The 13,817-nt window shown below is 46.4% G+C and overlaps 3 protein-coding genes across 9 annotated transcripts in view; 2 read left to right on the plus strand and 1 right to left on the minus strand.

The window, feature by feature from the left end:
* LOC143767994 (uncharacterized) overlaps nt 1–13,817 on the minus strand; it is a 688,384-nt gene that overhangs the window by 474,506 nt on the left and 200,061 nt on the right. The gene's annotated exons all lie outside the window — the stretch shown is intronic.
* LOC143767998 (uncharacterized) overlaps nt 1–13,817 on the plus strand; it is a 152,845-nt gene that overhangs the window by 125,270 nt on the left and 13,758 nt on the right. For all 6 annotated transcript variants that reach the window (XM_077256614.1, XM_077256611.1, XM_077256612.1 and 3 more), the window contains 3 exons: nt 7,041–7,190; nt 7,320–7,499; nt 7,571–7,694. In XM_077256614.1, the coding sequence (XP_077112729.1) occupies nt 7,041–7,190; nt 7,320–7,499; nt 7,571–7,694 (454 nt within the window). The remainder of the gene's footprint in view (nt 1–7,040; nt 7,191–7,319; nt 7,500–7,570; nt 7,695–13,817) is intronic.
* LOC143768031 (oocyte zinc finger protein XlCOF8.4-like) overlaps nt 1–13,817 on the plus strand; it is a 408,467-nt gene that overhangs the window by 20,015 nt on the left and 374,635 nt on the right. The gene's annotated exons all lie outside the window — the stretch shown is intronic.

A 13,817-nucleotide genomic window follows, 5' to 3' on the forward strand; every position in this document is an offset into this window, starting at 1 on the left:
GCTGGTACCCCATACGTAGGGGTAAACCACTATTTGGGCACACGCCGGGGCTCGGAAGGGAAGTAGTGACGTTTTGAAATGCAGACTTTGATGGAATGGTCCACGGGCGTCACGTTGCATTTGCAGAGCCCCTGATGTGCCTTAACAGTAGAAACCCCTCACAAGTGACCCTATTTTGGAAACTAGACCCCCAAAGGAACTTGTCTAGATATGTGGTGAGCACTTTGAACCCCCAAGTGCTTCACAGAAGTTTACAACGCAGAGCCATGAAAATAAAAAATCATTTTTATTTCCTCAAAAATGATGATTTAGCAAGCAATTTTTTATTTTCGCAAGGGTAACAGATGAAATTGGACCCCAATAATTGTTGCCCAGTTTGTCCCGAGTATGCTGGTACTCCATATGTGGGGGTAAACCACTGTTTGGGCGCACGTTGGGGCTCGGAAGGGAGGGAGCACCATTTTGACTTTTTGAACGCAAGATTGGCTGGAATCAATGGTGGCACCATGTTGCGTTTGGAGACCCCTGATGTGCCTAAACAGTGGAAACCTCTCAATTCTAACTCCAACACTAACCCCAACACACCCCTAACCCTAATCCCTACTCTAGCCACAACCCTAACCCCAACACACCCCTAACCCTAATCCCATCTCTAACCCTAATCCCAACCCTAGCCCCAACACACCCATAACCCTAACCACAAGCCTAATCTTAAACCTATTTCCAACCCTAGCCCTAATTCCAACCCTAACCCTAAGGCTATGTGCCCACGTTGTGGATTCGTGTGAGATTTTTCCGCACCATTTTTGAAAAATCCGCAGGTAAAAGGCACTGAATTTTACCTGCGGATTTACCACGGATTTCCAGTGGTTTTTGTGCGGATTTCACATGCGGATTCCTATTGAGGAACAGGTGTAAAACGCTGCGGAATCCGCAAAAAGAAGTGACATGCTGCGGAAAATACAACGCAGCGTTTCCGCGTGGTATTTTCCGCACCATGGGCACAGCGGATTTGGTTTTCCATAGGATTACATGGAACTGTAAACCTGTTAGAAAACTGCTACGAATCCACAGCAGCCAATCCGCTGCGGATCCGCAGCCAAATCCGCACCGTGTGCACATAGCCTAATTCTAAGGCTATGTTCACACGCTGCGGAAAACGCTGAGGATCCGCAGCGTTTCCGCAGCTGCGGGTCCACAGCAGTTTCCCTTGAGTTTATAGTTCAATGTAAACCTATGGGAAACAAAAAACGCTGTGCACATGCTGCAGAAAAAACTGCGCGGAAACGCAGCGGTTTACATTCCGCAGCATGTCACTTCTTTCTGCAGATTCCGCAGCGGTTTTACACCTGCTCCAATAGAAAACCGCAGTTGTAAAACCGCAGTGAAATCTGCAGAAAAACCACGGTAAATCCACAGCGGTTTTGCACTGCGGATTTATCAAATGCGTTGTGGAAAAATCCAGAGGACCAGAATACCCTAACCCTAGTTCTAAACCTAGTTGGGGGGGGAATTTTTTTTCTTTATTTTATTGTTGTCCCTACCTATGGGGGTGATAAAGGGGGGGTTCATTTATAATTTTTTTTATTTTGATCACTGTGATAGGTTTTACCACAGTGATCAAAATGTACATGGAAGATGGCGGCGCCCAGGGAGGAGTCGGACGGACACCGGGAAGCTCGGTAAGTATGGGGGGGGGGGAATCGGAGTACGGGGGGGTGGATCGGAGCACAGGGGGGTGGATTGGAGCAAGGAGGGAGCGGACAGGAGGACCGGGGAGCGGACAGGAGAACGGAAGGGTCCCGGACCACAGAACCGAGGACTGGGGAGGCGATCAGTGGGGGTACAGATCAGGTTTTCCAGCCATGGCTTATGATATTGCAGCATCGGCCATGGCTGGATTGTAATATTTCACCAGTTTTTTAGGTGAAATATTACAAATTGCTCTGATTGGCTGTTGCACTTTCAACAGCCAATCAGAGCGATCGTAGCCACGTGGGGGCAAAGCCATCCCCCCTGGGCTAAAGTACCACTCCCCCTGTCCCTGCAGATCGGGTGAAATTGGCGTTAACCCTTTCACCCGATCTGCAGGGACGCGATCATTCTGTGACACAGCATATGCGTCACAGGTCGGATTGGCACCGACTTTCATGACGCATACGCTGTGTCACAGGTCGGGAAGGGGTTAAAACCATTTTTTTTTTTTTAACTTTTGCCATGCTTCAATAGCCTCCATGGGAGGCTAGAAGCTGGCACAACTCAATCGGCTCTGCTACATAGAGGCGATGCTCAGATTGCCCCTATGTAGTAGAATTACTGCATTGCTATGAGAGCCGACCACTGGGAGGCGCTCATAGCAATCCGGCATCAACAACCATAGTGGTCTTAAGGAGACCTCTGGTTGTCATGCCGACGCATTGCCTACCCCCGATCACATGACAAGGTTCAGCGATGCGCTCATTTCCGGCCCGATGGCCAGAAGCGCTAGTTAAATGCTGCTGTCAGTGTTGAACAGCGGCATTTAACTAGTTAATAGCGGCGGACGGATCGTGATTCCACCCACCGCAATTGCGGGCACAAAGCAGCTGACATGTCCTGGCTTTGATGTGGGCTCACCACCGGAGCCCGCATCAAAGCGGGGGTTCTGACCTCGGACGTACTATCCAGTCCGAGGTCACAAAGGGGTTAATAATGGCAGCAATCTTTCTCTGAAAAGTCCTCCTCCAGAGAGTCAGAAAGTGCCGGATGGACTGTTGGGAGGGCGTTTTGTCTGATAAAGTCGTTTATATTAAGGTGAGGAGATGAAGCTGACATGTCCCTGAATTGTCCCTTAATATTATATAGGTCACTATAATAGGCTCGAAAGGATTCGGTAAGTTGGATCCTGTCTGTGGGCCCCCCGATCTGCATGATTTTGTGGGATATAACTAGTGTCCTTCCTGGGATGTAGCACCCTAGCCAATGCCCTGCCACATTTATCCGCATGTTCATACATAAATTGACGGAATCTGATTTTTTGATGGGAATATTTTTGATCCTGTAGTACCCTGAGCTCCACGCTTGCTTTTAACAGGTCCGCATACGCAGAAGAAGATAGAGATTGTTAATGTGAGGATTCCAATGTATTAATCCGCTGGAGCAGACTGGAAATTAGTGAGGCCCCTCTTTTTCAATCTAGAGCCATGCTTTATCAAAAGACCCGTTGTAGCACACTTAAGTGTTTCCCACTGGGTAGGAAGGGATGTCTGAATTTCTATAAATCCATGAATGTGACCAGAGATAGACTTCTTAATGTCCATAGTGCATAGAGGGTCTTTAAGTAAGTTATCTTTGAGGTGCCTTGTCTATGGTTGGTGAAGGCCATTTGGTGGGGTAAGATGGAGAAACACCGGAGCATGGTCCGACCAGGCAATGTGACCAATAGAAGCCTGGGCCTGCCAGGTCAGGGCATGCTGGCTGATTAGCAGCGTATCTATTTGGCTGTATGAAGAGTGCATTGGGGAATAATACGTATATTATCCTATCCTATCCTATCCGTACGATGCATGACTCTCCAAGCAGCTACCAGGCGTAGGTTCTGAATGTTACGTTTAAGAGCATTGATATATCTATGGGGCAGGAAATGGTGCTTAAATTAAGTATCTTCCTCCGGATCAAGGGTAAAATTGAAATCACCACCTGCAATCAGAGTCTCCCTCCCCAAAATCAGGAGAGACAGAATAGCGGAACAAGCTAAAGTCTATTGGGAAGGTGCCAATTAGCTGCGGTGAATACCATTGAGTTAATACAAAGTTTTAGGAGAATGTTCGTGCCTTCTGGGTCAATCCTGGAACCTAGGACCGAATGGACCAATGACTTATGTAGGGCTATTGAGACCCCTTTTGACTTTGATTGACTTGAATTTATGCATTTGTTCTTCAGTTGGTCAAGAACCATACACTGTTATCATATGATTCGTAAATGTTCTTCTTGATATTTTTGAATGGGTAATGTTTGTCTCCTATATTAGCTCTTACAACTTATTGTCTGTCTTTGCAAGACAGTGATGCAGGGTCATTGAACAGTGGATATTTACTTAAATTGATAAATGACAATTGTGTGCGCCTTGTGGCTTGTTAACTTGCAAAAGAGAGGACTAAAAACTATACAGATTGATTACCGTATATACTCGAGTATAAGCCGAGAATTTCAGCCCATTTTTTAAAGCTGAAATTGCTCCTCTCGGCTTATACTCGAGTCATTCCTAGGGGTCGGCAGGGGAGGGGGAGCGGCAGCTGTCTAATCATACTCGCCTGCTCCTGGCATGGTCCCTGCGCGTCCCTGGTTCTCCGGGCGATGACAGCTTCTTCCTGTGTTGAGCGGTCACATGGTACCACTCATTACAGTAATGAATATGGACCCGACTCCTCTCCCATAGGGGTGGAGCCGCATATTCATTACTGTAATGAGCGGTACCATGTGACTGCTCAATACAGGAAGAAGCTGTCAGCGCCCGGAGAACCAGGGATGTGCAGGGACCGCTCCAGGAGCAGGTGAGTATGACGGGGGACAGTGCGCGATATTCCCCTGTCCCTCGTCAGCGCCGCTACGTCTTCCGCGTCCTCTGCAGTGATGCTCAGGTCCGAGGGCGCGATGACGCGATTAGTGTGCGTGCCGCCCTTTTGCCTGAACAGTCAGTGCAGAGGACGAGGAAGACACAGCGGTGGAACGGGGGACAGGTGACTATAGCAAGTGCCTGAGCGATGAGAGGTGAGTATGTGATTTTATATATATTTTTTTTAAATCGCAGCAACAGCATATGGGGCAAATATCTCTATGGAGCATCTTATGGGGCCATAATCAGCATTTGTGGAGCATTAAACGGGGTAAATGTGACTATGGAGCATCTTATGGGGCCTAAATCAGCATTTGTGGAGCATTATACGGGGCAAATGTCTCTATGGAACATCTTATGGGGACATAATCAGCATTTGTGCAGAATTGTATGGGGCAAATGTCTCTATGGAGCATCTTATGGGGGCATTACTGTATATGGGGCATATTTTAATATGGAGCATCTTATGGAGCCCATCATAAACTGTATGGAGCATTATATGGGGCATATTTTGTATAGAACATCTTATGGGGCCCATCATGAACTGTATGGAGCATTATATGTGGCTTCTGATTCAATATGGATATTCAAAAACACTTAGTCTACTGATGTCTCGATTAATTTTACTTTTATTGGTATCTATTTTTATTTTTTACATTTACCGGTAGCTGCTGCATTTTCTACCTAGGCTTATACTCGAGTCAATAAGTTTTCCCAGTTTTTGTGTCAAAATTAGGGGTCTCGGCTTATACTCGGGTCGGGTAATACTCGAGTATATACGGTAAATAGTCAAACAATGCAAATTAATCTCATCACATCTTCCTCTTGACATCTGGATGCTGGCTTGTAGGACAACATTTGTTAACTAAGTGGGATATGACAGGCAAGAGAGACAGAGATCCAAACAACCAGTGACTCTTTACAAAATCACACCCAGAAACAGTCTACAAGACAGCTGCCACATCATGGCTCCATCACAAGGGACACAGATTTGACATTCTACAGGATGCCAGCTTAGGGGACCATGGCCCCAGCTGACAGAATATTGATCTGCTCCATTGACCATCACTGAACCATGGATATGTTTGGTGAAGTCAGGATTTGGACCCCCCAGTCACCTGCCCTGTACCTCAATGGGGCTGTCAGCTTCCTAAGCTTGTCGTTATTACCTCCTCTTTGTGTGTGCCACAAGTTAGGGTAGTTAGCCTTGGAAGCTCTTATCCCGGCGAGTCAGCAGAAGAGTGAGACTGTAATTTTGCACCATCTTGGGTATTTTACTGGGACAGTTCTATGTGTTATTTACCTGTTTTGTGGTTCAAAAAAGTATTGCTACACTGTTTATCCCTCACCACGTGGTGTCTAAGCAGCGTTATGCCCACGGTAAAAGGAGAGCGGGCATTCAGTTGGATGATCCCTGGTCCATGCGGTTTTGGCTAGCAAACCAGAGCACCCATTGAACCCCCATGTCTCCACAATGCATCTTATGCTTTTTGCATGTTTTTTTCTTTTTACAAGAATTTTTGTGTCATGATCCAGTCCGGGGTTTGTTTCTGATTATTCTCTTCCCGGGATGTTCATGCGTAGGTTAATCTTCTCTGCCTCGTTTTGGGATCTGTCTGGCTATTTTAGTCCGCTGTTACCTGTAAGCAGTGTCAGTTATAGTTCCTGTCTCTGGCGTGAGCAGCTGACCCTGTTATACCCTGATTTGTCCTCTGCTCTTTTACCTAGGTCCCGTTCCTGTGTTCCCCTGTGACTTCACCCATTTTAGTACTCACTCTCCGTGTTGTGACCCTTTGTTATTTAACTTGGCTTGTCCTCAGACCTGTTTTCTGTCTTGCGCCTCTGGCTTTCCTGCTCCCGATCAGCTCTGACTATTTTGGCTTGTTTCTGACCACGTGTATTGCCATGACCTCTGGTACTTCGTTCCCTCTATGTTGCTGACCTGGCTTTGTCTGACTACTCTTAAGCCACGTAGTGGCTCCTGCCTGCTGCTCTGTGATTTCACTGCGAGTGTACCTATTTTCCTTCACCCGCACCCCCTGGTGAAGGTTGGGTGCTACTGCTCTGCAGCAGGCATTACAGTTGGTGCCAATTTCTAGAGCCGTACTAGAAGATGAAGATGTCGTCCTCATCATGAAGTAGTTATTTCTCATGTCACGTGTAATGAATATCTCCTGCAGTATTGCTAATGCCGATTCCAGTGTCGGTAAATGAGACGAGAATTAGCGTTATGGAAGATGAGTCTATGAGGAACGTATTCAGCTGCCGACTCCGAGGAGGAAACTGCTTGTTGTCTGTGGCCTAAATATATAGGTTTTATTAGTAGATGTAAAGAAGAAAACTATATACTGTAAAATAATAAATCTCATATGTTTGCCCTTATCTCCAGTAATTGTATTATTACACAGGATTTTATGATGTTACATCGGCTCATCTTCTCATTCAGGCCTCTACAATATCGGATCCTCTCAGTGAAGATCTTCTATATAAGAGAATTTTCCTGATTTACCCCTCAAGGATGGAAATTGACAGACACAAGATGGCGGAGAGGATATTACACCTCACCCTAGAGATCCTCTTCCGGCTTACTGGAGAGGTGAGAGATTCTGATGATGTCACATTACATCATTCTTATCTATGGGAATAACATAAGGACAGAACTGGAGAGGTGAGGACTCTGGAAATGTCTGTAGTGAGATTTATTAATGTGTCTCTTCATAACCAGGATTACACAGTAGTGAAGAAGACCTCTAGTGACCGCTGTCAGGACCCTGTGTCTGAGGAAAGGGGAAGACTCCTGAGCCCAATCACGGGGCCTCCACCTCATCCCCTGATACATGAGGACATCAATGACCAGAAGATCCTAGAACTCACCTACAAGATGATTGAGCTGCTGACTGGAGAGGTGACACTGCTGGGACATTATACAGTAACGCTATGAAGGGATCGGGGGGATGACGGTATTGTATGTCTCAGGTTCCTATAAGGTGTCAGGATGCCGCTGTCTATTTCTCCATGGAGGAGTGGGAGTATTTAGAAGGACACAAAGATGTGTACAAGGACGTCATGATGGAAGTTCCCCAGCGCCTCACATCACCAGGTAATAGACAAAGTAAAATTACAGAGTACATAGAATGTGCTGATAAGTTAGAAAATCACTTGAAGAAAAATATTATGATGGGTAATGATGCTGTTGGCTCCCTAGAACCCTGATATATTATTAGATGAATCTTACTTCTCTCCCTTCATGCGTTTGCATGGCTTGAGCCCTGGTTTCATGGATTCACTCCACCTCATAAATTCCAATATGTTTTCAATCCTAAGAAATTCAAATTACTACACAATCTCTGCTGTAATGGGGGGTGCTGATACTTTCTCTAGTCTTACATCTTTCCCTCCTCATTTAAACATGCCATCCCTGGACCAGAACTGCACTGCTTACTACAGACCTGTCTCTAACCTTTGCTTCATCTCTAAACTCCTGGAACGCCTGGTCCACTCACGTCTAATCCGCTATCTCTCGGATAACTCTCTTCTCGACCCCTTACAATCTGGTTTCCTCTCTTTACACTCCACTGAAACTGCCCTCACCAAAGTCTCTAATGATCTAATAACAGCTAAATCCAAAGGTCATTGTTCCCTGCTGATTCTCCTGGATCTCTCCCCAGCATTCGACACTGTGGATCATCAGCTCTTCCTCTATGCTCCGCTCTATAGGCCTCAAGCACACAGCCCTCTCCTGGTTCTCCTCCTACCTCTCTGACCGCTTCTTCACTGTATCTTTTGCCGGTTCTTCTTCCTCTCCTCGTCCCCTTACTATCGGGGTTCCGCAGGCCTCAGTCCTAGGACCCCTCTTTTTCTCTCTATACACTGCCCCTATTGAACAAACAATCAGCAGATTTGGGTTCCAGTACCATCTCTATGCTGACAACACCCAATTATACACTTCTTCCCCTGAAATCACCCCTACCCTAATTCAAAATACCAAGGATTGTCTGTCTGCTGTCTCTAACATCATGTCCTCCCTCTATCTGAAACTAAATCTCTCCAAAACGGAACTTCTTGTGTTTCTCCCTTCTACTAACCTCACTCTACCCAACATTGAAATTATCCTGGAGGGTTCAACCATAACTCCCAAGCAGCATGCCTGCTGTCTTGGGGTCATATTCGACTCCGAACTTTCCTTTACTCCCTATATCCGATCACTCACTCGCTCTTGTCACCTGCATCTTAAAAACATGTCCAGAATCCGACCTTTTCTCACCTTTGAAACTGCTAAGACTCTTACTGTCGCTCTTATTCATTCTCGTCTGGACTACTGCAACTCTCTTCTGATCGGTCTCCCTCTTACCAAACTTTCTCTTCTCCAATCCATCCTGAATGCGGCAGCCAGGGTCATATTTCTGTCCAGCCGCTTCACCAATGCCTCCATCTTGTGCCAGTCATTACACTGGCTACCCATTCGCTACAGGGTCCAGTATAAACTCATCTCTCTCACCCACAAAGCTCTCCACAGTTCTGCACCGCCTTATATCTCCTCTCTCATCTCTGTCTATCACCCTACACGTGCGCTCCGTTCTACAAATGACCTAAGACTAGCATCCCCCGTAATCCGAACCTCGCACCTCCGTCTCCAAGACTTCTCTCGTGCTGCGCCAGCTCTCTGGAATGCACTTCCCCAGACGATCAGACTGATACCTAGCCCCGACCTATTCAAGCGCTTTTTAAAAACCCATCTCTTCAAACAAGCCTACCACATCAACTACTCAGTAAACTAACTTTGCCCTGTTCCCTCCTTCCAAATATTATTCTCAATCGGCACAACAAATTATATGGTCCATTTTCTCCTGTTACCCTTGCAAAAGTAAAAACAATTTGGTCTAAAGCAAAATTTTTGTGAAAGAAAAGTAAATGTTTATTTTTTCCTTCCACATTCCAAAAATTCCTGTGACGCGTCTGAAGAATTACTAAACTTCCTGAAAGAAGTTTTGAGTACCTTGATGAGTGTAGTTTTTAGAATGTTGTCACTTTGGAGTATTTTCTTTCCTATAGGAACCTCAGTCACTTCACATGTGAGGTGGTCCCTTAAAAAAAAATGGTTTTGCAAATTTTGTTGTAAAAATAAGAAATCAAAGGTCATCTTTTAACCCTTTTAACTTCCTAACAAAAAAAAAAATTATGTTTAAAAAATTGTGCTGCTGTAAAGTAGACACGTGGGAAATGTTATTTATTTACTATTTTGTGCGATATGACTCTCCACTCCGATTTAGGCCGATTTCACACGTCCGTATATTTCCGGTACCGGAAAAAATGGTACTGGAGATATGTGTCAGTGTGTGTACTACGTGTGGCAACTGTGCTGCCCGTGTGCTGCATCAGTACCACACGGACAGCCGCCGGGGAAGAAGTGCTACAGTAAGCGCTGTTCCCCGGCGGCTGGTGCTGAAGTCGGCTGTCATCATTCTCCCCTGCTCTGCCGGCGATCAGAGGAGAATGATGAGCGCTATATTAAAGTCCGGACAGCAGTTGGGGACTTTTGGGACTGTTACCCCCATCATCCAACAGCTGCTGCCGCTAATAACAGTGACAGTAGGTGCGGAGGATTGGGGTATTCCACAGCCGCCGGCTGCGATCGTTTGGAAATAAATGAATGAAAAACCCAACGTGGGTTCCCCCCTATTTTATTGAACTTCTGCAAGGTTGGTTATCAAGAATAGAGGGGTCCCCACGCTGTTTTTTTCATTATTTAAATAAATATTTTTAAAAAGCAGCGTGGGATCCACCCCATTTTTGACAACCAGGGTATTTCAGGAGGGAGAGCAGTGTACTGGTGTATGGGAGGTCACAGAGGGAGATATATGGTGCATTAAGCAGTGTGGCACAGAGTATTTCAGGAGAGCAGTGTGCTAGCTGAGGGGAGTGTGCTCACAAACTGATGCACTCTCACACTGGCTCTCATGTTCGCACACTCCACTGGCGCTCATGTTCGCACACTCACAGGCTGATGCTCACGCAGAAGCTCACATGCTCACGCTCACATGTTTACTCTCACACTCGCGCTGATGCTCACGCGTACGCTCACACACTGATGCTCACACTCACGTTCACACACTCACACTCAGCCTGACATCGTCATTACTAATCCGATAAGTAAACACAAACACACAAACCTGCGCACACATTGTCACCAGCCTATGTAGGACTGTTAACAGAACAAACGTACATAGGCTGTAACCAGACAGCAACTGTTAATTTTAAAGAAACAAAAAATGAAAAAAAAAATTGCATGGGCTCTCGCGTAATTTGAATAATCAGCAGAGAGAAAGCCGACGCCTGGGAGCAGATGATTATAGCCTGAGAAGGGGGTAATACCCATGGAGCTTCCCAAGCTTTAATATCAGTTCACAGCTATATACTTAGCCTTTATTGGCTATTAAGATGGTCGACCCCAACCAAAAAATGACGTGGGGTCCCCCTATAATTAATATCCAGCAAAGGCTATGCAGACATCTGCGGGCTGACATTAATAGTCTAGGAAGGGGCCATGGATATTGCTCCCCCAGGCTAAAAACATTAGCTTTCAGCCGCCTCAGAAATTGCACATCTTATAGTTGCGCCAGGTCTAGCACTTAGCCTCGCTCATCCCACTTGCCCTGTAGCGGTTGCAAGTGAAATAATATTTTGGGGGTTGATGTCACCTTTGTATTGTCAGGTGACATCAAGCCCATGGCTTAGTAATGGAGAGGCGTCAATAAGACACCTATCCATTACTAATCCTATAGTTATATGGTAAATAGACACAGCCAGAATAAAGTCCTTTTTTCTCTTCGCCACGACAGCACCCACTTGAGAGACGGGATCCGCCCCTTAGGAACAGGAAATCCTATGGAGAGATTAAACGGGCGGTCCCCCTCGCTCCCACAGTTGGTTTCCTGTTCCTAAGGGAACCCATGGAGAAGAGGATACCTAGCCTGGATGCCGCCTGTGCGGTTTACCTGTGAGGACGGCAGGGGCTCCAGTGCTGGAAGCAGCGTCGGGGGTCCTGGTGTCAGTTTTCCCCCCTCTGCTGGCAGGCTCCGTGAGGCCAGGACAGGAGGTCGCATGGATCACGGGCAGGAGGACGCATCAGCGGGCCTGCGGCAGGTATTCATGCTCGATGCGCGACGCTACTGCTAGCGATATGCGCGAGTGTGTAACTGCCATTTGGCTCCCCTGGAGGTTATGTGGCAGGGCGAGAGCAGAGGAGAGATGACGCCGGGCAGTGCACACAAGATCCAAGATGGCCGCGACCCGGAAGTGGTGAGGACTTCCGGGTTCAACAGGAAGAAGATGGCGGCGCCCAGCATTGAATGATGCCGGCTCTGATTCCTCGGCGTCCAAGCATGGCGACGCCACCTCAGGACTCAGCGGTGCCTTCAGAGGTCACAGCTAACTTCCCTCGCAGCAGCGCACGCAGCGGACGAAAATCCTCCTCAAACAGCACAAAAGAGAAGAGATCTGACCGATCTTCATCTCAGCCTGCGCTTGCATCTCCTCCTCTACGGCCGGTACCTTGACCATCTGCTTCACTGGGGTGAGTGTGTACCCTCCCTATTAAGCCAATCATGGCCCCTCTTATCTATATACCCTAGGCAAAAAAGTGATCGGAAAAATCGAAGCACAGACAATGTGCCTTATGTACCCAGCCCCTCCCGGATAATTACACAAAGAAAATGTGTATGTGTATGCCTGTATTGAGAGCACCTTACGTGAGGAAGCCTCTGTAAGATCCGAGGACATCAGACAGATGTTCAGGGACGAGTTACGAGCGTTCCGTAGTTCAGAAAGTATTCCTGAAACTAAGAGCAGAAAGTGTAATTCTCCAAGATCAGATCATTCTTCTGATAAGAAAGATACGGATGTGTCCCTGGAATATAATTCCTCGGAAGGGGAGCAAGATATGTGCTTTCCTACAGACAGTATAGATAATCTTGTCAGGTCTGTATGTAACACCATGGGTATAAAAAAGTAAAGACCTTAGGACATCGCAAGATATGTTCGCAGGATTGTTAGAAAAGAAAAGGCCTACCTTTCCCGTAATAACACCAATGAAAGATCTGGTTAAGAAAGAATGGGAGAGTCAGGGGCAGAGAGGATTACCATCGTCATCAAAGAGGCGTTATCCCTTTAAGGATGAGGACATGTCTGCGTGGGTTAAAACCCCGAAGGTAGACGCAGCGGTGGCATCTACGTCCAAAAAATCCTTACTGCCTGTGGAAGATTCTGGTTCCTTACAAGCCCCCCTAGATCGTTAAGCTGACTCTTTGTTAAAACGGGCATGGGAATCATGTACTGGGGCATTCAAACCGGCTATATCAGCTACATGTACGGCAAGGTCCATGTTAGTCTGGCTTAATGACCTGGAGGAAGGTCTAAAAGGGGGCCTGTCTAGAGAAAAACTGATCTCTTCTTTACCCCTAATCAGAGGCGCTACAGCATTTTTAGCGGACTCATCTGCAGGCTCTATCAGGTTGGCTGCCAAGTCAGCAGGCCTCACTAACGCGGCCCGTCGCGCCCTGTGGCTAAAAGGTTGGAAGGGAGACGCCCAAACAAAAACCAAATTATGTGGCCTTCCTTGCCAGGGAGAGCATTCCGAAGACCCATCCTTCATAAAAGAAGGGATTTTAAAAAACCAAAACCGCTGGGCCAATAGAGATAACAAATAAAGAGGCTCTTTTTTCGGGAAACGTCCATTTAAAATGGAAGACAAACCGTGCTAGTGCAGATTTGCCAGTAGGTGGCAGATTGTCCTTTTTTCGCCACACAATGGCGTGCAGTAACATCTAACTCCTGGGCGACTAGCCGCATAACTTCAGGCTTAAAATTAAAGTTTGCCCGAGTCCCTCCGGACTCATTCCTATTGACTTCTTTAAAGTCTCAAGCCCAACAACAATTTTTGGAACATGAAATAATTAATCTCCTATCCAAGAGAGTATTAGTGGAAGTTCCGTTCCATCAGAGGGGAAAAGGTTTTTACCCCCCTTTATTTTTTATCCCAAAGCCTGACGGATCATATAGGACTATAATAAATTAAAAAAAAAAAAAAAAAATTGAATCTTTCTAGTAAATCAAACCTTCAAGATGGAATCAATTAGGTCCACAGTAAAACTTCTATTCCCTGGGTGCTTTATGGCAGTCCTCGACCTAAAAGATACACATTACCATCTACCAATTTATATTGAAC

This window comes from Ranitomeya variabilis, chromosome 4 (genome assembly GCF_051348905.1).
Source record: "Ranitomeya variabilis isolate aRanVar5 chromosome 4, aRanVar5.hap1, whole genome shotgun sequence".
Taxonomy (NCBI): Eukaryota; Metazoa; Chordata; class Amphibia; order Anura; family Dendrobatidae; genus Ranitomeya; species Ranitomeya variabilis.